This window comes from Urocampus carinirostris, chromosome 2, assembly GCF_059441175.1.
Source record: "Urocampus carinirostris isolate Australia breed hairy pipefish chromosome 2, RoL_Ucar_1.0, whole genome shotgun sequence".
NCBI classification, from domain to species: domain Eukaryota; kingdom Metazoa; phylum Chordata; class Actinopteri; order Syngnathiformes; family Syngnathidae; genus Urocampus; species Urocampus carinirostris.
Window position 1 is genome coordinate 59,457,449 of NC_142350.1, and position 25,178 is coordinate 59,482,626.

The 25,178-nt window shown below is 41.9% G+C and overlaps 1 protein-coding gene across 2 annotated transcripts in view; it reads right to left on the bottom strand.

Moving 5' to 3' along the window:
• The window catches only part of hivep3b (HIVEP zinc finger 3b), a 134,052-nt gene that overhangs the window by 18,913 nt on the left and 89,961 nt on the right, over positions 1-25,178 (bottom strand). For both annotated transcript variants that reach the window (XM_088327332.1, XM_088327333.1), the window contains exons 2-5: positions 13,966-16,262; positions 13,217-13,500; positions 11,237-13,132; positions 9,692-9,831 (exon numbers count right to left, since the gene is read on the bottom strand). In XM_088327332.1, the coding sequence (XP_088183458.1) occupies positions 9,692-9,831; positions 11,237-13,132; positions 13,217-13,500; positions 13,966-15,931 (4,286 nt within the window). In that variant the 5' untranslated portion in view covers positions 15,932-16,262. The remainder of the gene's footprint in view (positions 1-9,691; positions 9,832-11,236; positions 13,133-13,216; positions 13,501-13,965; positions 16,263-25,178) is intronic.

The window sequence follows — 25,178 nt, forward strand, 5'->3', positions numbered from 1 at the left end:
ATGGACGGAGGGCCGAATAAAACATGACTACAAGCCGAGGGTCGGAATGATTGGATGTTGAAAACTAAAGAACCTGCTAATGCTAAATCAGCCGTGTCAAACATCCGGCCCGCAGGCGTGATCAGCTCTTCCAAGGGATGTATTCCGGCCCGCGAGACAAAGCTTAGAGAAGCACACGAGAAAAACGAGCTGCAGTTTTAAATATATCCACTTGATGTTGCCACAGCCATTCCAGGCCACTCACCAAACAACTGGAGGTGTATCTGTCTCTTTCTTTCTCCCTCTCTCCTCTTTCTCTCTCCCTCTTTTTTCCTCTCTCCCTGTCATTTTTTCTTCACTCTTTTTCTCTCTTGCTTTCTCTCTTTTTCCTTTCTTTTTTTTATCTCTTTTGCTCTCTCTTTCTCTTTCCTTTTCTTTCTTTTTAGCTCTCTATGTTTCTCTCTTTCTGTCTCTTTTCATGTCTTTCTTTTTAGCTCTCTATGTTTCTCTCTTTCTGTCTCTTTTCATGTCTTTCTTTTTAGCTCTCTCCCTAAGTCTCTCTCTTTCTGTCTCTTTTTCTTTTTATGTCTTCTCTCTCTCTCTCTCTCTCTCTCTCTCTCTCTCTCTCTCTCTCTCTCTCTCTCTCTCTCTCTCTCTCTCTCTCTCTCTCTCTCTCTCTCTCTCTCTCTCTCTCTCTCTCTCTCTCTCTCTCTCTCTCTCTCTCTCTCTCTCTCTCTCTCTCTCTCTCTCTCTCTCTCTCCCCTACCTTCAAAAATTAACCTGCTAACAATATAATAACTAGTACAAAATCAGTTTTTTTAGAAATACATATCATAGTGGTAGCTTGACGCTTGAAAAATGTTAGAGACCCCTGATCTAGAGATGGAGCTGACATGATTGACGCCATCTTGCTGCTAGGGGCACCTCCTCAAAAAAAAAACTTTGTGAGAGGCCAGGCAGATAAAATTGGAAGAAAAATTGTACAGTTTGGTCATTTTTAATCTTCCTCGTGTTTTGTAGCACTAGTTTTTGGTTGCACAACACAATACAGCGAGAAGTAGTGATCAAATATTACAAAGTGTCCCCTTCAAAAAATTAATTTTATCAAAAGCAGGCGAAAAAAATGAGTCACTTAGTTAAATATAATAAACATTCCCAATGTACACATTATATATATGTACATATATATACATAAAAATATATAAGTATACTCAAGGATCTCCCCCTTGTTTTAAATTAATAATAATATAATAATTATAATAATAATAATAATAATTTCCTTTGTATTGTCATTCTGTGTAACAATGTACACAGAACGAAATGTCGATACACCTGACCCGTTGTAGCGAGCCGATGCAGCCGCAGCCAACAGAGGGCGCCGCCATTTTACCAATGTTATAAGTCTTAGGTATGACTCGGCCGAGGCGCGAACCAGCGACCTCCCAGTCTCAAAGCGGGCGCCTTACCATCTAGGCTACTGAGCTGGTATTAAGCAATTAATGATTATTAAAGTTTATTTTTTATTTTTTTTATTCATTTATCTTTTTATTTTTTATGGACTTATTCAGCATTTATTCTTCCCCAGAAAATTGTCACTTTGTTTTGTTGTTTGACTCAATAAAAGTGCAAAAAAAGGGGGAAAAAATGTATTCTTCCCTGTGCTTTGTAGCACTTGTTTTTTTTGTCGCACTACCCAATACAGCGACATCTAGTCATCAAATATTTCACAGTGTCCCTTTAAGTTTAAATGAGTTTAACATTTGCAGGACATGAAATTGCAAAGCTCATAAACTCCCGAGGACCAATAAAAATATCTTAATCCCTGTATTGTCGTTTTCACATGGTTGGTTGGATCCCTTAACCACTAGGGTTGTAGGGGCACCATTTCCTGTGTTGTGTCTTGAGCAAGTACAGCCTGGTGGCACCCATCCCTCTCCAGCTCAACGTGTTTCCAACCAGGTCTCGAACCAGGGACCTTTTGCAGGTTAGGCAAATGTGCTAACCACTGCACTACGGAAGTGATACAAGAATAACACATGGAGAAAAAGTAGTACCAGTAAGACTGGGGGAATTAGTAAGTAATTGTAAAGAAGGGTACTACAAATTGGTTATTTTCTACATGGGGAGGTATGATGAAATACAGAAAAGGGTCAAAAGAATCCAGTGACTTTGTTTATCCAATGACAGGGTACCCAAATGATTAACTTTATGCTATGCAGTAGCAGAGGAAGTTTGAAGTGGCGAGAAGGTATGTGCAAACAGTTGTGGACATGTTTGAAGGTAGCGAAACGGTTGTAAGGTGTGCCTCAGGTGTCACAGAGAGGTTTAAATGGGATTTGGGATCCCTCAGGGATCACTTCCTGGCCTTTTTTGTTAAAACAGTGGTGGATAGTTAGACGGATAAGGTTAGAGGCAGGGTTGGGTAGGGTTACTTTAACTTGATTACTTTCAATTACTTTTGGATTACTCCAATACCAAATATGCTAATAAAAGACAAAAGAAACTAAATATGAATAAAATGACTAAATTTTGTGCAGGCTTGGGGAGTAACGGAATACATGGAACGGCAAAAATGATGTTGGCAAGCTGTTTGGATTTATTTTCATTTTGTTTCTGTCGCATTTTACGTTAGTTTTGCCGAAGATCAAAGAAATCAAAGCCAGGAGAGAAAGCTTACCACGTGTTGTGAGTCATCGTTTTATTCATATTTAGTTTCTTTTGTCTTTTATTAGCATATTTGGTATTGGAGTAATCCAAAAGTAATTGAAAGTACCGTATTTTCCGCACTATAGGGCGCACCGGGTTATAGGGCGCACCCCCAAAAAATAGTTTTTGGTCCTATATCTTCCATAGATAAGGCGCACCGGATTATAAGGCGCTACAATGGGAACGCCGGGAGCTTTTGAAGATCTCGACAAAGACTACAAAGAGTTCAGCTAAGTCAAATGATTCAGCAAAGCTGAAATTTGGTCTGTTAAATATTAGATCGCTTGCTCCAAAAGCTTTACTTGTTGATAACATTATTCGTGATTATAAACTTAACTGTATGGGTCTTTGTGAAACGTGGTTACGCCCGGATGAGCACTTAGCGCTAAATTATGCCTCTCCCCCAGACTACGAGAGTAGTCATATAGCACGCACGCTGAAAAGGGGTGGTGGTGTTGCGCTAATCTCTGAAAAATCGCTCAAATTTAATACACGTACCTCTAATAATTACAAAACGTTTGAGGCTCTTGTGATGCGGTCCCCTCAATTGTCAATTGATGTAATAACTATCTATCGTGCACCTGGGCCATACACAACTTTCTTAGACGAATTTGCTGAACTTTTGTCTGAACTAGTAACCTATGCAGACAAAATTATAATTATGGGAGACTTTAACATTCATATGAACTCCCCACACAGTTCACTTACTATTGCGTTTAGTTCTCTAATTGATGCATTTGGTTTTACTCAACTGGTTGACTTGCCAACCCATAAAAATGGGAACACGCTAGACTTGATTCTGACTCGAGGAGTTTTAACCTCAAACATTATGGTGCTACCGTGTACTACTGTTATCTCTGATCATTATTTAGTGACATTTGAGGTGCTAACTAAATGTAGAGTTAATAAAGATGAGGGATTTAGCGGACGCAATATAAGCACTGGCACAGTTTCTGAGCTCTTTGAACTCCTTCCTGGAGCAGTTGCGTCCTTTCCTAAATACAATGGCTCGATTGACTCACTGATGAATGAGTTCAATACCACCCTGACTAGTGTGCTGGATTCAATAGCGCCCATAAAACTAAAATCACGTCCTAAAAGACGCACACCTTGGTTTACTGATGAAACTAGAACCCTTAAAAAAGAATGCAGGAAATGGGAGAGAAAATGGCGCGCTACCAAGCTTGAGGTTTTCCATCAAACCTGGTGTGACAGCTTGTTAAAGTATAAAGCGGCCCTTGCCTCTGCAAAATCGGCCTACCTTTCGAAGGTGATTGCGTCTCAAAAGAACAACCCCAAAGCCCTTTTTGACACTGTAGCATTGCTTACAAGGCAACAGCCTATCGCAGTCAGTTCGACACACTCTGCTCAGGAGTTAATGGTCTTCTTCACTAAGAAGATTCAATGCATACAGGAAGAAATTGCAAAAGATATTGTTAGTACCACACGTATTAAAGGACTGAAATTTACAGATGCACGACAGGGTGGCTGCCCTGGGAAAATGGCCGGTTTTAGTGAACTGTCACTTGATGATCTCAAACAAGTGGTGAATGCGGCCAAACCGACAACTTGCCAGTTCGACCCGCTCCCAGGTTCACTTATTAAAAGTCTTTTTAGCGTCCTTGGGCCTTCAGTTCTAAATATTATAAATACATCACTCTCCTCAGGTGTAGTTCCAGCAGCTTTTAAGTCCGCCGTTATTAAACCCACACTGAAACGACCCAACCTTGATCCAGAAATGTTAAGTAATTACAGACCTGTGTCAAACCTACCTTTCCTCTCTAAAGTACTCGAAAGAGTAGTGGCACAGCAGCTGAATGCATTCATATCGGAGAATAACCTTTTTGAATCCATGCAATCAGGATTCAGGGCTAACCACTCTACTGAGACAGCTCTGATCAAGGTAACAAATGATCTCCTAATGTCAATGGATTCTGGCGCTTCATCACTTTTGCTGCTGCTGGATCTTAGTGCTGCTTTTGACACAGTGCGCCACAATATCCTACTAGAACGGTTGGAAAAATGGATTGGTCTCTCAGGAGCCGTCCTCTCGTGGTTCAAATCCTACCTCTCAGATAGGACGCACTGTGTTAAATATGGTGAAACGACATCTGAGCCCTTTAATGTTACCTGCGGTGTTCCGCAGGGTTCAGTGCTCGGCCCCCTACTTTTCAACATTTACATGCTTCCATTAGGTGATATTATTCGCAAGTACAATATCAGCTTCCATTGCTACGCAGACGACACTCAACTATATCTTCCGTTGGAGGAATCTTCCACACTAAACTGTGGAAATTTGGAGGCCTGTCTCACTGAGATAAAAGAGTGGATGTCACTCAATTTCTTGCATCTTAACTCTGAAAAGACCGAAATGTTAGTCATTGGTCCTTCTAAATGCCGGGACTTATTCTCAAAAACTGCTGTGAACATTGACAAATGTCACATCACACAGAGTGACTCAGTTAAAAATTTAGGTGTCATATTTGACCCTGATCTATCCTTTGAGATGCATGTAAAGCAAATTACTAGAACTGCCTTCTTCCATCTTCGCAACATTGCTAAAATCCGTTCAATACTGTCTCAGTCTGATGCGGAAACAATAATTCATGCATTTGTTACCTCCCGTCTCGATTACTGCAATGCACTACTCTCCGGTCTCCCGAAGTCCAGAATCAAGTCTCTTCAGCTAGTACAAAATGCCGCAGCGAGGCTTTTAACCAGGACAAAAAAGTACGATCACATAACACCGATTTTGGCTAACCTGCATTGGCTCCCAGTTAGCCAAAGATGTGACTTCAAAGTTCTCTTAGTATTGTACAAAATCATACATGGACTTGCTCCCTCTTATCTTTCAGATCTGATCTGCCACTATGTCCCGGTCCGAAGCCTACGATCTGAGAGTGCTGGTCTTCTGATGATCCCGAGAGCAAAGAAGTCTTCTGCTGGTTCGAGAGCGTTCTCCATCCGGGCACCGGTGCTGTGGAATGCTCTTCCCCCTGAGATTCGATCTGCAACCTCAGTGGAAATGTTTAAATCTAAACTTAAAACTCACTTCTACTCCATTGCATACGAATAACCTACTCCTCTTGTCGGTTGAAAATAGTTTGTGTAATATAGTGTAACAATCTGTGAAGCCCTTTGAGACTCTTCGTGATTTAGGGCTATACAAATAAAAATGACTTGACTTGACTTGACTTGAACGTCGACAAAACAGTCAGATGATTCAGTCCAACTGATTACCCCCTTAACATTCCCAAAGCTTGCAAAGAAGCAAATATGTGTCGTAGACACGTGCGGATGCGGTGTCCGTACGATGTCACTTAAATGCGTCATTTCAAATATCATTCGGAAGGTTAAAGTCTTGGGATTCAAGAAATGCCAACCATTTCTATGTCTCTATTTTCTTTTTCGCTCACAACTTTACTGTGCATATGACAATAAACACTTGGAATTGAGTTTAATTCACTCAACTCATCACAGCAACATCAAGATCGTTCTAAAAAAAGATACCGGGAAAATATAAAGCCGCATAACTCACCTAAGTTCTCACGTTCAATAATGATACGCAATCATGGTCTTCTTACAACCGTGAGTGAAGTAAATCCAGGAGAGTAGAATATTTACAAATACAGACTAATGAAACATGTTTCTTTATGGCGTACTTTAGCAAGCTTGCTACGCCATTGCTAAACTCGGCCGATTGCAGGGATTGTTTTGGCCATCTAGCCAATCCGAGGCTCCGAATAACTTCAGCCAATAGTGATCGATTCAAATGATGATTGACACATTGGTTAGCCAATGAAACGCCGGTATATAAATCCCAGCATACACCGCGGACTTGCTACGCCATTGCTAAACTCGGCCGATTGCAGGGTTTGTTTTGGCCATCTAGCCAATCCGAGGCTCCGAATAACTTCAGCCAATAGTGATCGATTCAAATGATGATTGACACATTGGTTAGCCAATGAAACGCCGGTATTTAAATCCCAGCATACACCGCGGACTACTCCACGTTCGGGGTAAAATCGAGTCGGCGGCTGTTGAGTAAGTTGCGAGACCTTGCGAATTTAATATTGAGCCATATATAAGGCGCACTGTGTTATAAGGCGCATGGTCAGCTTTTGAAAAAAATTAAGACTTTTAGGTGCGCCTTATAGTGCGGAAAATACGGTAATCAAGTTAAAGTAACCCTACTCAAACCTGGTTAGAGGTGACATTTCTACAACATGTTCTCGTCTTTTGGCAGCTAAGTAATCAATCAACAGCGCTCTGTTTATGACAAAAAGGATATGCAAACTACTTATATTTAATTTCATTGAACCACGTTTAAATAAAAATTAAACTTGTGTAGAGTATTCAACGTTTGGTCAGAATCTCGTTTTGCAGAATATGATCAAACAATATCAAAAGATGTGAGGTGAATACTGTGTTTGAAGTCAATCACGTAGAATGTGAGTTTGGTGAGGGGGACGTTATCTTGGATTTGCGCATCAAAGGTGGCCGTGACAACCCCACCACAGGGGGTCCGTCCCTCCCAGGAGACCGGAACTAAGAGCTGGTACACGTCTCACCTCGCAAGGGCAGTCTGAATTTGGCCAGCCACAAGGTAGGAATGCATGTCCTGACAGGAGGAGCTGGACCAAGGCCCTGGTCGGTCCTGGCCAGGTCTCAGCTCAACGGGCGGCAGGAGAGCCTTGCCAGGTCGGCAGCCAAGTTTGATCAAGCTAGCGGCCAAACCGGTGGGACAAAGCCAGCGACCTCAGAGAAGCCTCAAGCCACCATCAGTCAACCTCTCCTTCAACACTCTGCATCCAGTGGTCCTCGTCCCAACCGGCTCTCAAGCCTACCAGGATTCCTCATCGCTCTACAGCCGAGGCCATAAAGACTGGGTCGTCATCTTCATCGAAGCAGAACTTCGCAGAACATGTCGTTGTTGCTAGGTATCGTATTGGTGTGACGTTAAAGGGGGAACTCTATCAAAATACAATAACGTAATAATCAAGCCAACGTTGTCTATCCAAATGGGATACTGTAGTTCTCAACTTCTAGTCGTCTTTGTTTTATTTTCTTATTATTGTTTTGTGTTCTATTCAAGCTTCTTCAGTAGATGCTTGGTAAAAAAAAAAGCCCATAAATCAAAGAGTGTGTGTGTCTTAATTACAGTACCGTATTTTCCGCACTATAAGGCGCACCTAAAAGTCTTATTTTTTTTCAAAAGCTGACCATGCGCCTTATAATACAGTGCGCCTTATATATGGCTCAATATTAAATCGCAAGGTCTCGCAACTTACGCAACAGCCGCCGACTCGATTTTCCCCCGAACGTGGAGTAGTCCGCGGTGTATGCTGGGATTTATATACCGGCGTTTCATTGGCTAACCAATGTGTCAATCATCATTTGAATCGATCGCTATTGGCTGAAGTTATTCGGAGCCTCGGATTGGCTAGAGGGCCAAAACAAACCCTGCAATTGGCCGAAAAAGATGTGTCAGTCATCCGTTAAATCGATCGCTATTGGCTGAAGTTATTCGGAGCCTCGGATAGGCTAGACTTCGCTAGAGGGCCAAAACAAACCCTGCAATTGGCCGAAAAAGATGACTGAATAGCAAGCTTGCTAAAGTACGCCATAAAGAAACATGTTTCATTAGTCTGTATTTGTAAACATTTTACTCTCCTGGATTTACTCCACTCACGGTTGTAAGAAGACCATGATTGCGTATCATTATTGAACGTGAAAACTTAGGTGAGCTATGCGGCTTTATATTTTCTCGGTATCTTGTTTTAGAACGATCTTGATGTTGCTGTGATGAGTTGAGTGAATTAAACTCAATTCCAAGTGTTTATTGTCATATGCACAGTAAAGTTGCGAGCGAAAAAGAAAATAGAAAGTAAGGAATGGTTGGCATTTCTTGAATCCCAAGACTTTAACTTTCCGAATGATATTTAAAATGATGCATTTGAGTGACATCGTACGGACACCGCATCCGCACGTGTCTTTGAGACGAATTTGCTTCTTTGCAAGCTTTGGGAATGTTAAAGGGGTAATAAGTTGGACTGAATCATCTGACTGTTTTGTCGACGTTCTCATTGTAGCGCCTTATAATCCGGTGCGCCTTATCTATGGAAGATATAGGACCAAAAACTATTTTTTGGGGGTGCGCCCTATAACCCAGTGCGCCCTATAGTGCGGAAAATACGGTATATAAAAACGGCAAAAATAATTCAACTTATGTGTATTTGACCACCTTTCAGAATAACTAAACAAGTTTTTTCCTCCGTTTTCCTGACATAATGATCTAAAACCGTATGTGGGGCTCCAAAAAGGAGAAATGAGTTTTGAAAAGAATAAACTCGGCTCTTTAATCCAATTGATCAATAAATTGTTTGTTAGAATAATTGATCTACCACCCATATTCGCTACATTCTTGTTACTGCAGAAAATGTTAGGAAACAGTTCTACTTTTCTCATGACTTGCATGACCATTTCCATCTGTTCTTTCTTTTGAAGCTCGTCTATTTCAGGAACTGCTTTGTTGGAACGAGATCGACACCTTCTGGGCAAACCTCTGAGCCAAAACCAGAGCAAAAAGGTGGTAGAGAAGACAGGCTCAACTGGAAAAAGATCACGAGGGCTTTCATGAAAGTACACAGACTATGTGAACACAGAACAGGGTGTTGAGCAAACATTTGAAGGTTTGAATGAAACACACATAGGCAAACTTGACATGACATTTATGTGTATTATATAAAAAGTGAATTCAGGGAATCATGAGATTGTCAAAGTAAAGGCGACATGCGCGTGCATCGGCATGCTGTTGTCTCAACAAATGAACCTCTCCAAAGCTCAGTGCAGAAGAAAGCAGGTAAAACTTGGCCGCAGCTACAATTACATCTATTTCCATTCCCTACGCTTCATTCTGCACTTTTGAAGCAGACCTAAATATTTGCTTTGCTTGTCACTGTGAATGCGTTTGCTGCAATCGGGGAACGAGAACAATAGCTCTTACCCGCCTTCAAAGATGCGAACTCGAGATGTTTCGCACTGTTTCGAGGTGGAAGGTCCTTCTTCCTCCCTCGTCTCTTTATTTTCTTTTTCAAGCTGGTGATCTGTTACATCAGTGGCGGAACACGCTGTGATCGGATGTATCTGCATTTAAATGACACAAAAGAGAAGTTGGACAATGATAACCAATTTTCAGGGAATTACAGTCCTGGTGTTATACTGTTTCTGTAGTTTAGCCAGTATTCTAATCTGTCGTTTCAGTCACACGTGAAAAATATTACTAGAGTAGATTTCTACCACCTATGTAATATTGCAAAGATTCGCTCGATGCTGTTCCAATCAGATGCAGAGGTTTTAATTCATGTGTTTATTACTTCTCGGCTTGATTACTGTAATGTATTGCTCTCTGGTCTACCGATGTCTAGCATCAAAAGTTTGCAGCTGGTTCAGAATGCGGCAGCTAGACTTTTGACTAAAACCAAAAAGTTTGAGCATATCACTCCTGTATTGGCCGACTTGTACTGGCTCCCAGTCCACTTAAGATGTGACTTTAAGGTTCTCTTATTAACATACAAATGTTTGCATGGACTTGCACCCTCTTATCTCTCCGATTTGATTTCCCCCTATGTTCCTGTACGGAGTCTGCGCTCAGAAAATGCCGGTCTACTTGTGACTCCGAGAGCCAAGAAGTCTGCAGGCTTGAGAGCGTTCTCCATCCGGGCCCAGGTGCTATGGAATGCCCTGTCTCCGGAGATAAGATCTACAACCTCAATGGAAGTTTTTAAATCAAGGCTTAAGACACACTTCTATTCCAAAGCTTATGATTGATGTCCACCTCATATTCTGTATTGTCCTGTCTTTTTCCGACTGCCTGCCTGGTGGTGATACGAAGGAGAAGGACGATTTGAGATGAGTCAACGAACCAGCGTTTGACCTGAAGCATGTCAACGCCTGCATTGACCAGTTGGGTACTACTGGATTGTCCATTCGTTCCTTGCTGAAAATTGACTGTTATTTTGATAATGAATTAAAAAATGGATAACAGAAGTGGGAAATCCTCGCACATTGGATCACTTGTTCAGAGACTTTTCAGTCAGTCACTGACTAATTCATATTTTGTTGATGACATAAAAACTGACAGAATGCTTAAATCTTCCTGTTCTAAAACAGTTCTGAAGATTATAGTTCGATTCGACTTTTGAACAATTACTGACAGTGACAATAGGTTGCCAAAGGTGTGATTAAATCGTCACTATCTGAAAGTTGCTGCTTAGTTTCTATTCCATTACATTCTGAACTGCTACCCAAATGAGAATATGCTTTGGGATAAATTATTACAGGATTTTGCCTGAAGATGTAGCAAGATCAAACAAAGCAGCAACCAAACATAACAGATAACTCTTCTTTCTTGCCATATTTGAAGCATCAAGAAATATGGAAAATGATAAATGTAAAACTTGTATGTATGGTGTATGTAGGCCAGATTCAGACATAAACATTCTCAGGAAGAATAATATACTAATATTCTTGATTATTTATTTAGTTTTACCTCTGACATTCGTGGGGTGCTGCTACTTGCTGGGGTATTCTCAGTCTCTGCTGGATTCGGAGCAGTGGCAGTGGTATAAGTCTCTGAACTATGCTTTTGTTTGGAGCACAGCAGAGACAAAGCCACCTTGGTGCTGACACCTGGCAGATTTGGGTTGTATCTGCTGACACTCCAGGAAGAATAAACGGAGTTGTGAGGATCCTGCTGTGCATTTGGATTAGGTTTGACATAGTTCAGATAGCACCAGTTGACAGAAGTTGATGTGTGGAGGCCCTGGTACAAACGGGTGCCCGTTATATCGGTCCCCATCGCCTTAACTTGATGTTCCTCTTCCTTATGACTTGTCGCAGTTGACCCTTCCTCATGTTTTACCTTTTGGTCAAGTTCTTTTACCCTTGGATTTGTCTCTTTCTCTTGCTTAACAGGTGTTTCCTCGTTCATCTCTTTTTTCTTGTCGACTTCTTGCAGTTGGCCTGCTACAATTTTACTTTCGTCCCTTCTATCTAACTTGTTTTCTACTTCTTCCACCTGTACTTCAGTCTTGCATTGCTCTCCTTTCGCTTCCTCTTTTACTCTTTTCTGGTGACGCTGGGCTTCTGTACTGAGCTCAAGACTGGCTGCAGGTGAGAGCATACGCTTACTCCCTCCTGCTCCAAGTGGACCATATTCTTCTACGTCAGGTGACTGCAGTTCCTCTGGAAGGTGAATTTTAATATCTGGTGTGGGGACTTTCAAATAAGACCTCTGTAATTTGCGCCTTTCCACTCTGTTCATGATTGTCATGGTCGTGCAAAAAATTGGGTCCTGGGGACAAGCAGAGGTGAGGATCTGTGACAGGGTGGTGTACATGGCACGTGTATACGTTGGCATGTGGGTTTGTAGGCGCACTGGCACCACCAGAGAAGCAGATGGTGTAAGTTGTGCCATACAAGTGGCAATAAGGGGGCAAGGAAAGAGATGAGAGGCACTTCGCTCGGTGGTTGGAGGAGATAAAACCCGTGTGGAACGTACAGGTGTGGCTGGCATGTACAGAGACTGACTCACACTGAATGGAAGCTGGACGGGAACTAAAGCAGGAAGTGGGTGAGGGGGTATACCAATTTGTTCCGCAATGCGGAGCTGCATCGGGTGTAGAGGTTGTACAGTTTGTGAATGTAAAAAAGTTCTGTTTATGAACGGGGACGCCGCGGTGATATGGAGTGGCTGGGTTAAGGTCTGTTGGCTATTTTCATGTAGTGTAAGCATATCTTGAGGAAGAATCTGTGGCTGTAACAACTGCAAGACACTCTGTGTGTCCTCCCGGTTGAAGTGGGAGCTGGAATATGAAAGAAGATGGCTTGAATGGGAAGTGCCAGGCTTTGGGCTCTCTGCTCTGGATATCTGACCCATGTTTGGCCCGTCCTCTGGCTCGTGTTCGCCTAAAGTAGCATGCCTCACCAGGAGACACTTTCGCCGTTCTTTCCAGGAGGATGCTGACTGCTGAGAGGACAAGGATCCAAGGTCAAAAGACTTGCTTCTGATTTCTGCAGCAACCTCCGTTTTCTGTGGAGCCTGCTCTGAAGCTGAACGTCTCATCTCCTTGTGGCTTTGGTTGTGTTGTTGGGAAGTAGATGGCACAGTCAACATTTGGGTGCTTTGGCTAGTAGTGCCCCAGATGCCAGTCTCTAATCTTGTTGAATCCTCAAAAGAAGCGGAAAGACTTGACGTGTGGGACATGCTGCTCTCTTGACTTGGGCTGCGAGGCAGGGACACAGACTCAAAGCTTGACTCCCCAGAAGATTGCGCTGCCTCAGCTAAGCGGAGTCTTTTCTTCTTTGGGGGCAGTTTTTCTGCAGGGAGTTGGGATAGAGTCTGGCTACGTTGTGGCCACTGAAACTCCTCCACCCTGTTCGTCTCCTAAAAGAAATGAATAGTCGAAGCAAAGGATTGATTTAAACAAGATACACAACACTTCAATCATGTCACGTGTCCTTTTTATACCTTGGATGAAGATGCAGTCACTGGAGGTGACATAGATGGCATGTCAGCATCAGGCTCCACCGTAACAAGAATTTCTGGCACTTGGATATTGGGTTGGCGAATGAGGCGAGATGAGGAAGGGGGTGGTTTTGGATGAGGTTTTTGTGCTTGGTGAACCTGTTTGACGTCTGAGACTTCACTTTCCATGCAAAGAGGTTCCTGCTTTTCAAACGAGCTTGTGTGCTGGATCACGGAAAAACCCTTCCTATCTTGATGTTGACCGGGCTCCGTCTGTACCGTCACACCTGCACAGTCAAGAAAAATCCGTCTTTAAATGACATGAAGTCGTACAATCCATCCCATTATCCAACTTTTTAATATAGTGTCTTCCATAAACTCGTTATAATGAGAATTCTATTTTTTTCCTCAGTGCCATATAAGCCCAGTGGCCTATCCAACTTTTTCTGCACCCATCCAATCAAAGAAAAGTAAAGGTATCGCACACCGAAACTGCCTTTCCCCATACACATGTTATTTGTTCATTCATCTACAAAGCCCCCATAAACTCCATTTTGTTTCTAGCCTGTCGATGACTACCAGCCCTACTAAGTGTTCCAGAAAAAGCCATTTAATTCATCAAAAGAATGCCACTGTAGGTAATTTTCACTTTTTGTTCAGAGCAGACCTTTCTGGTTTCTACGATATTACAGTTAATGATTTAAGACTGGTCCAACAGAATAACTTTTATACAAAGCAATATGTGGACAAACCTGTAAGTGCTTGCATCTGCCCTGGTGGACCTGCGACTGGGATGATGCCTGTCGAACTCTCTGACATAGTGCCAGACCGAGGACTTGGAAGATCCTCTTCTATGCTTTCCTCTTTCCTCCTCTTTCTTACAGCCATAGCCAGCGCTCTGAACTTGTAGTGAATCATCATCTGAGGGCGATCTTCACTGCAAATTTTGCTTGCATCCACACTGTCTTGTTCCAGTTTTTTCTGCACTGTGCAAGCAACTTTGTGGGTACTGTAGATTTCAGCATTTTGAAAGCATCTTCCACATTCTTTGCATTCAAACATATTCAACACAATTTGCGGTGGTTGTTGTTCTGGTTTGCTGACTGTATCAGTGCCAGTGGCCGAAGAAATGTCCTCCAGCATAAGTTCAGCTCCCAAGGGAACCTCTATGGCAGGTTGTCGCCTCAACATACGGTGGGCATGACCAACATTAGTCTCTGTTGTCATGGCCTTCTGCTCATCAAATGACTGGCAGAGACGGTAGCCTCTTTTGGACCTTGTTCCCGAAGAAGACTCTAATTGGCTGCATGATGATGGCATTGAACGGCTTCTGAGAAGGGGCACTGCTGATATTGACTGAGTGGCAGGCAGTTCAGTCTCCACACTTAAGCCACTGGGACCAGGGGCTTCTCCTTGGGGATCGAAAACATAGGGGTCTTTAGTGGTTGTCAATTTAGGTGACTCCAGGCTGCTCTTCCTTGACAGAGAAGAACGCCTAGGCTTAACACTATCAATCTCACTAGTGTCCACTACCGCTTCATTGATGGTTATCAGCTTTGTAATGTGTTCTATTACTTGTGTTTTGGGAACAGCAAAGGGGATATTCTTTTCCTCTTTTCCAGACAACGATGAAAGGTGAGAATGTGGATGCTGTGAATGTGGACCACGCTGCTGCCCTCCCAACCTTCCGTATTTCCCGAGAATGATTTCAGCGTATGTTTTGGCACTAGCACTGGGAGGGCTGACATGGGACAGGTCAGTGCTGCCTGATCCCGAAAAGTAACCAGACTCTGTGCTTCCTTTACTGCTAGGGCCAAGGGAGGAAGATGAGGTTGAGAGGGAGGAAGGAGGATCATCAGGTGAAAACTTCGGACCACGTTTTCTTTCACTAAGCCTCAGTGCGAGCCTTTGCTTGACAGCCTGAGTGTCTTCAGGCCTCTGACATTCCTCTGTTCCACCTAGGATATCCTTACCACCTTTCATACGTCGGAGTAACATATCTTTTGTAGATTTTTTGTGTTGACCGGTCTCATCTTCAGACTCTGTGCTTTCTCCCTCCGTATGCTCTTCAACATCTTCTCCAACACCGCTACCATCTGGCCCACTAAAACTGGGCTCGTCACGACTGGATGCAACGCCTGCCTTAATGCGGTGGGCGTGGGACTTACGGTGTTTGTATAGGTTACTCTTGGTCTTGAAAGAAAAGCCACATGGAGCACATGGATACGGTCTTTCTCCTGTGTGAGAGCGAATATGTTTCTGAAGAACACTTGGCTTGGCACATGGACGACCGCAGTAAGTGCACACATATTTCCCTGGTTTTTGAGGTTTCTTCTCTCCTTTCCTAGGAGAGCTAACCCCCTCTTTTGTTTCTTGGCTTGACTGATATGAGACCTTATGGCCATGTTCAACCTGGGTGGAGGACGGAGAATGCTGAGATGAAGTCGATGCAGAACCTGGAGGGAAAAAGCTCCCCCCTGATGCACCCGGGTTTTCTGTATGCTGCCATGCTACTGCTTGCTGTTGTAACCGAAGAAGATCAGCACGTTTGGGTTGGCGGTTTTGGAGTCGATCTAATGCTCTGTGTACAGGACGGGGATTGGACTGCTGCTGGAGGTGCGGACCAGACTCCAAAGATGATTCGGGTGCCTCATGTTGCTGCTGCTCTTGTCTTCCAGAGCGATCCCTGTCACCCGGACGGCTGGGCTCAGCCGCCATAGAGTGAGGAGGAAGCCTCACAGAAACACACGCAGTGGCTCTCTGAGCCTCATGGGGATAACCACATGGTAGCAGCAAGGTCAGAGAAAAGAAGTTGTGGACGGTGATTGTAAATCATAGCAAAGCGTCTCTTTCAGCATTGGCCTGAAGTCATTCGAGAGGATCAAGTGAGGCATTGTTAAAATGTGCCCTGGAGTAGCAGCCATGTTGGTAAACATAGATCTTTTCTTGATCTACAGCAACTCTTCTTCTGTCCATTCGAAGCCATTTCAGCCAAATTCAATATCTTCTCTGCATCTTCAGAGTGCTCGCTCTTAATAGTGTAGAAGATCTAGAGCAAAGAAACAGAAAGAAATAAGCATAAAAATAAATCTTTAATAAATCTTTTAAAGTGTACTTCCATGTAGAAAGTGTACATTATTTCATATTAAAACATGTACGTATTGTACTGTATGTACAGAATTTTAAAGAAAATAAATCCAAACATGTTAAACTGGCCAATAAGTGACATAGCCAAAGCAGACAGAGTCTACCAGGGAGACTTCGACAGCAAATAACCAAAGAAAGGTAACCACCGTTTTTAGGGCATATAGTCAAAAACATGTTGGAAAGGCAGATTACACATATTTGAGGAAAATGTCTTGATGTGTAAGACACAGAATGCCTTACACAACAAAAAGGGATAAGGAGCAAAAGAAGAGAAGCACAGCTGTTTTGGGGAAATAGGTGTATCATAATATAAAGGTATAGGTTGTTGATGGAGAAATTTTAACTGGATGATTTCACAGTTTTTAAGGTAAGGGAAGGCATCGTTTTTATCATTCATGAAAGTCTGATCTGCTGGCTCTAAGCAGAGGGAAACACACTAAGGGATTTGCCACAGAGATGAGAGGAAGGAATGCCTGAGTGTAGCCTCCACGTCAAGGCAAAATACCCAATTGCACACACTCTCATGTGGCCTGTCTACATTGAACAGCAAAACCCCCACAACACCAGTTTCTACATCCAGACTGCAGTTCCTGAATGGACTGCGACGGCCAAGCAGCTTCAGTGTCCTGAGGTGACCTTCGGCTGCTGTTTGTAATTTGTCCTCATATTTGGAGAAGAAAAATCACCAATTATCAATGTTGCGTATTGCACTTGGCACTCAATGAAAAGGCTTACATTTCAATTACAAATCTAGCTTGCAGACACCAAAACACATTTCATCCATTCATGCAATACATTTAAACTTAAATTGCCTCCCCCTGAGGCATGCCTGATGTGAATGAATCTACTCATAAGAAAACACTGGCATAAGATTTTTCTCAGACACTGATCACATTGTCTTTGAAACATGTCAGAAGGCAATAGATCAGGCTAATGTTAAATCGGATAACAGTATAATCCCTGGATAAAATATAACTCCCTTTAGCCATTAAGTCAAGATCAGGATTGTAGGTTATCCCTAATCGATTTGCAATAAAACAAAAACTGATTTAATTCAAGGCCTAAAGTACACGACTCTGTTACAAGCAGAAGTAGCAGCTCTGTTGATTAAATGGTCTCAAAGTGGGGCATCGGAAGAAGAACAACTGCAGTGACCTGAGTTGCTCTCCATTCATACTTCCCAACATCACCACTTTACGTTAGGATGCACTATTTTTTTGTTTTTATCATTGTTATATCCTAGTCTGGTCTCTGATTGCTATGTTGTAAATTTTTACCTATTTATCCTGACAGTCTTTTCTCTTTTTTCCCCCACAACCTTACGTCCATGTCTAATCTCGTTGTATACAATGTTCACAACATTAATATCAGTGACATGGAATACAACTATCCATCCATCATCTGCACCGCTTATCCTCAGTAGGGTCACAGGGGTGCTGGAGCCCATCCCAGCTATCTTCAGGGACAGTGGGCAGGGGACACCCTGAACTGGTTGCCAGCCAATCGCAGGGCACACAGAGTCAGACAACACACTCGCTCATTCACACCTAGGGACATTTCTTTTTGGGATGTGGGAGGAAACCGCAGTGCCCGGAGGAAACCCACGCAAGCATGGGGAGAACATGCAAACTCCACACAGGAGGTTTGATCTCATGACCTCAGAACTGTACCGCAGACGCGCTAACCACTGCGCCGCTGTGCTGCCCTGAATACAACTAATTCAATTAAATTTATGCATAAGACTACTGCTTTTCTCCCTTTAAACTCAACACTAAAAATTCAACAAAGGCATACATAACTTCAAGAGGGCAAGCAGAGACCCAGCCCTACTCATCATCAATGGAGAGTAGGGCTGCAACAACTAATCAATAAAACCGATTATCAAAAGCGTTGACAATTAATTATATCATGGATTTACTGTATCACGTGATTTATGAGCCATTAAGTACGTTACATCAATGCAAATAAAGGTACACACAGTTGTGACACAGAGACTTGTAATACCACTTTGGCAGAAGGTACCAAGACCGTTTTTATAAAAAAGTTATCTTACATTTTTTAAAATCTGTTTTTATTAAACATTGCATTATTACAAACAAAATTGGCATTACCATTTCAACTTCGTAATAATTGACTGTAATAAACCTTCAAAGGAGTAGAAAGTGCTGCAGAGGTACAGAAAAAAACGGAAAATAGGTAAACAAAATAAATAAGGTAAAAAGATAAATAATAATAATGGCATGTTTAATACAAGGGGGAGATTCTTAAGCAAATTTTATATAATTTTCTCATTTATAATGTTTAACATTTTCAAAGATTTAACCCCCCCAAAAAAAAACAAATTTATTGACAAAACTTTGAAAGTGGGTTTGTATTTTTTATAAACATACAATTTTGCTTAACATAAAATGAAATGTATTGCTCTTTTTTTCTTTTTTATGATAAGTCAAAAAGTAATATTATCCACGCATAAGGTGGTAGGAAAAGAGTATCTTACATATTTGCAGGTGTATAGCATTTATTTTTATGTATTTTTGTTTATTGTCAAGGTTTTTAATTGTTTTATATCATAGGATATTATATTGATTTGTGCACTATTTTTTGTCTGTCCAAACTTCAATATTTGAATAGAAAGAAGCAATTTAAAAATATATTAAAAAAAATCTGATTTATCGATTAATCGCAAAGAAAATCGTCCGATTCATTAATTATGAAAATATTTGTTAGTTGCAGCCCTTGTGGAGACAGTCCACTCCTTCAAACTCCTGGGCGTGCACATCTCTGACCAGACAATGATAATAGGACTTGGTCATCTTTTTGGATAGAAACAAGCTCTGTTGAGGAGTTAACTGCCTATTTGTTCTAACCACACTGCTTCAGTATGCCTGATCGCCATTTGGGGCCACCTACACACTCATTTGCCGGAAAGAGGAGGCAACACTAGGAAGTGGGTGCTTCTTCGATGTGTGGACAAAGATCTGATCAAAGCCACTCCTGCCATCTAATGGTGATTCATCATCCTCAAATCATTCCCATGGGCTTGATACTAGTTGATGAGCAGTGCCAAACCCTTTCAAATCGTTTTTTTTTTTTAAGAAAACAAGAAAAATGTATTTTTTAGCTTCGGCACTCAGACGCAATTCTTCTGAAAACATATTCATTTGATATGGCATTGAATGAGTTTTCAAAACACCTACCAATTTACAGCATTCAAATACTCACCTTTGGTCATTGGAACAGACAAAAAGAATATCTCCCTTTTTAAAAGCAAATCAACCCCATTTTCGAATTCAAACAGTAGAACAAAAACCTGGCCTTGAGACGAGTATTTTAGTCTCTGACTGCTTTATTTCCATTTTAGTAAAAGTTTGCCAGTTCCGGTTTCAAACAAGCACGTGTTAAAAAAAGATTATAGTAATATATTCTTCTTCTCGATATAACAATGGATTTAGATTACCGTAAATTCCGGACTATAAGCCGCTACTTTTTTCCCAAACGTTCAACCCTGCGGCTTATACAGTGATGCGGCCAATTTATGTAATTTTCCTAACGGCGGTAAGGTAAAATTTAGACTGCAACTTCTTAGCTTGTGCACAAATTAAATTAGCGTAGACATATTCTCATCATGCAAATTGCAAAAAGAAAGCTAAACGCAATCGAGCAGTCCGATATAGAAGGAAGCAGAGCTACCGCACGTAAACTTTACTTAGCGAGCGTGATGCTAGCGTGCTTTTGAAAAAGGGAGCGAGGGACGACGTCTATATGACAAAGTCTCTTTCCCATACTGTAGGAAGAGGACTTTGATGACGTCAGTTATAAGGAGGAGGATGAGGATGGTTTACCGTGCTTACTACAAGCACGGTATGTGTTTTTAACAGAGCTGTCTACTGTGTTGCGAGCGTGTTGCTAGTAGCGTTTTGCTACCCTTCACAGGCCCGGTTTGGGATGTAAGTTATAATATTATTATTAAAGCTTTGAAAACTCTCTCGGTGTACCGTCTTTCTTTGTAAATATGTGTAACCATGTATAATATGTATTTGCAACTGTATATTTTTGTTATGTATTTATTTTAGAAACTTATTCTGATGTTTTGCACGAGCAAATGAGAAAGAAGGGGCGGGGCAAACGCGGGCTGACGGGAAGTGGAGTAAACGTGAGACGTGTTTGTGGACCCGGTCAACAATAGTGGATTTATATTCTTCCCACCCTTACCTTTGGAAATCTACACTTTTTTCCTTGGATTACTTTCAACGAGCACCCGGACTCTGCAGGTCTGCATTCAATCTTAAGTACCGGTATCATTTACCGTTCATTTTGCCGGCTGTGTTTTTTGGACTGTATCGGGTATGGGTTAATTTCGTGTTTGTATTGCGTTTTTTCAATGTGGGCGCATGCGGCTAATATGCAGGTGCGGCTTGTGTACGTACAAAATCGGTTTTCCTCCCGAAATGTGGCGGGTGCGGCTTATAATCAGGTGCGCTCTATAGTCCGGAATTTACGGTAATAGTTCAAAGCACCCACCCCTTTCTCTCATTTAACTGAATAATATTGTTCCAAATAGGTGGAGAGCGAATAAGTGAGCCGTTACCGGTACTGTTTGTAGTATTCCTGTTTTCAAGGGGATCCCTGCCACACTGGAGTGCTCTTCCACGTCCATGCTTTGTACTTTCAGTCAAATAAAACACTTAGCTCGGCGCATGATATCCCTTACCAATACCCATAAATATGCACGCAGCTGGTAATGATGTTTTCAATAAAATGCATTGTACCCTCAGGACAGATGAACTATTTTAAGTGCTTTTTAAAAAGCTTTCGTCACCCTTTGCCTCCCTAAACACAGTGAAATTCACACACTCATACCACCTTCTCCCTATTCTCTCCTACTGGTGGTAGCCTGGTGCTGGTTCCCATGGAAACAAACCTACTCTGAGCAATGGCAGATGGAGAGGGAGCTGGAGGTCTAAATTTATCTCCCAGCATCCTCTCTGACTACTAACATACACTGGCAGCAGGAAGTGTTGGGGGGGGGGGGGGGGGGGGGGAGACTCACTCTCTGCTTTGACGGCAAACTGGCATGACCTTTGACATTCACCCCTTCTTTAAAGGTATTCCTACATTCCTAAACATGCAAAATGTGAGGAGATAGTACATGTTTTTGCATCAAATCTGCAGTGTTCTCGTTAGCCCGCGTCCCTGCGTCCCAGACGCATGATTTTTGCTGGGGACGCATTGTGTCAAATCAACGTGCGTCCCCGGGCCGCAACTTTTTTGACACAAAATTGTCGTTATTTCCCGATTACTTTTCTTTTTAACAAAGATTTACCGCACTCCAAACTTTTCGTCAGGCAGATACGCCATTGTTGTTTCGGTCTCGCGGTTCGAGTTTTTCGTCTGCACGCCGATCTCGGCAAACGAGTTCTCGTTGCTTTGAGATTACGTCATTGTTTTGGTGGTTGTTGTCGAGGGAATGTGAAGGTTAAGTATACCTCCGAAAAAACAGTTAGTACTAGGTGAAAATCAACACAAAATTGGTAATTATTTCGGTGTCAATAATAAGTCTAAACGTAGTGCAGAAAGTGATAACAACGGCAATAATTCAGGCACGAAAAAACGGCAAAGAAAACACGAAAGAAAATAAACAAAAGAATACTCCTAGCAAGACAAGGACTTTTCTGCCAAAATGGACTAAATCATATTCCTGGTTACGCTATGAGGAGGATGATAATGGATTGGACATTGAAGGCAGCAAACCACGAAGAATATATGAACTGAAAAATCTGAAGTCATAACTGCTTTGTATTTCCAATTCACTGTGATGATTAAAACTGCATAAATACATAGACTAATATTTCAGCAATATTATTTTGTATAATGTACAATATTTTTGTGAACGGAAAAATCTGAAGTGATAACTGCTTTGTATTACCAATTAACTGTGATGATTAAAACTGAATGAGAATATAGATTAATATAATTATTTCAGCAATTTTATTTTGTATAAAGTACAATATTGTTGTGAACTGAAAAATCTTGAAGTGATAACTGATTTGTATTACCAATAAACTATGATTAAAACTGAAAAAACTGAAACTGAATATGTAGATTTATATTATATATTTGTCGCCGATTTAAGATTTCAACCTTGATAACACTACATTTTGGGGACCCATAGATCTCTGTTGGGACCCATAGATTTTTGAGCATGCAAGTCCCCGGGACCCAATGTTGTAGAAATTGGAGGTCCGATAATCGAGAGAAAGTCTTCTCATAAGTGGATAAAAGAAATAGACAGGAGCCCGCTTCGTTATGGAGGGAGATGTCACTTTATTGATGCGTCAATAAAGATCTCACAGAGCAGGGAAAATGACAATGTATTTAAAGCTGGTAGTGACGATTAGGCTTCGATTGAGTACACCCCAAAAGGCGGTCCTGTATCACGTATCAAGTACAGAGCGTCCCGTCCCTTGCACGCTATCTTCAAGGAAACTTAATGTCTGCCAAGAGTATCTTCAAGGATGTCTACCCGACCTTTTCCCACAAACGTAAGCAAGTCTTTCTAAATTTCCACATGTATGCAAATCCATTCTACATTTGCAAGTGTATTTGCCACAACACCATCACTTTTCAGAGGTAAAATGAACACTGCATTTGTATACAGTAGTTTTCTTTGGTGAACCCCAATTTTTTTCATAAGATAATTAATTTTGAAGAGAGCATGTCTCGTCTTTGTCATTCTGAGCTGTGACGTCATCAGAGGACCACCAGCACCCAGTTGAAGAGGTTACGAGAGTTTGAAGCAAAGATTTGGTAGTTTTTGTGGAGAATGCCGAGGCATTGTGTCCCAGGTGGATGCAGTAGTGCTACAACAAATAGTGAGAAGGCACTAACTGGCAAAAGAAGCATACAGAGAGCCACCAAGTGAAGTGAAGTGATCGATGACAGCCTGACTAGAAAACACAGTGAGCAGCCTTGCTAACTGGGAACGTACGACGAAAAGTGGAAAGGGCTATGTCGACAATCACGAAGCCAGCTAGGAATAAACAAACACTGGCTCACAGCAAAACCAGAGCTCACGCCAGGCTAGCCAGCTAAACAACACACAACTAGCAGCCAACAAGTGCCAACCAGGAGCAGACAGAAAACGAAAGCCCTCGGCAGTCCTGACGGTAACAGGAAGCTAGCCAGACAAAATTACACCAACAGCGACACACGAGGCGAAAAAAACAAACAGAAACACAAACGCTTGAGGTAAAAGGCGCCCAAGGCAAATAAGGAACGCACCCTGTGTCTTACCCCAACACAGCTTTTGGCGGAACTCCGATAAAACCGCCCCCCAGCCACAGGTTGAGCAAGGTTCCGATTTTTCTGAGGAAAAATGAGCGTCCTGTCTCGTCTTTGACTACCAGAGCTGTGATTTGATGTAAATAACACCGGTAACCTGGCGGACCAGTCACCATATTGCTTTAGGTGTTAATTAGTCAAAGAGGTTACAAAGGTTTTAAAGGGATTGTGTAACAGTTAGTGCGTCCTAGTGGTAAAAAAAAAACTTTAATTCGATAAAAAAAACACAACATTGATTTGAAATACATAAATTATCCTACCAATGTTACCAATTTTCATTAAAAAAAACATGTCGAGAAATTTGTGTTTTTTATAGTGGAATCCCTACTTAGGTCGCCGCCATGTTTGCTGCCGTCTTGTTACTCGGCACTTTAGCACTGTTTTTTGTTTACATTAGACAACAGTGCCATCTGTAGCCAGGTTTTGGTAGCTTATGTGAAAAGTGGCTAGGTGTTGTGACACAGGTGGATACAGAAATGGAACAAAAAAGGGCGGACATCCAAAAAGGGACAAAAATAACACATGGAAAGCTAACGGGGGCAAACCGGGAGCGATCAACGAAGGTGGCCACAGCCTCTGCGGAAAAACGCAAGGATGGCCGACCAAAAACACGCAAAGACCAGCCAGGCTAGCCAGGAACCAACGATAAAAAAAAGGCACGATGACAAACCAAAACCAGACCAGGAATAAACCAAACGACACAGCAAGATAGTTGGCTATCCAGCTGCCAACAATGCTAACCAGCAACAAACAGAACAGGAAGCCTTCAGCAGGCCTGACGCTAACCGGGAGCTATCCATACAATATAATAACAACTGCGACACACACAGCAAATGAAAAGCCACAATCGTCTATATAAAAAGAGTCAAAGACAAGCAAGTAACACACACCGCAAGGACAGCAGGTAAACGTACCGCATGGAGCTTTTGGCTGTAGAAGCAGGCAAATCTGACAAAAATAAGTCATAGGCCCCCCCAGCGACAAGGTATGCAAGGTTCCCATTTTTCCGAGCAGAAATGAGCGGTATTCAAAGTTCAGGACAATACCTGTCTGTTTCGGAGCTGCCTCATATGTTGTGTTAATGGGATTTGCCTTTTTGTAAGTGTTGTGTTCCTTCATTGAAGTCACAGCTCCAGGGGAAACAAGCCAAATTGGTCAACCTGAGACTAAATTTTATAGGGCCCCGTGGAACAAGGAATATTTTTCCACAAACTGACATAATTGTGGGAAGAAAACTAAACGTTCATTGTCTAATTAAAAAAAAAAAAATCTGTTTGGGAATACCTTTAACCCATAACATTCCTGTAAAATATGCCTAAAATCACAATCCAAGACAAACCTTAAGTAAATTGAATGCTGTCCTTTAACTGTTTGGAGAATATGGACTGTTATGGTGTCTTTTGAAGTTTTGTCCCAAACTTAAATAATCACTGCAAGTGCTACTAAAATTAAGTAATCTGAGTTGGAATAACCAGAA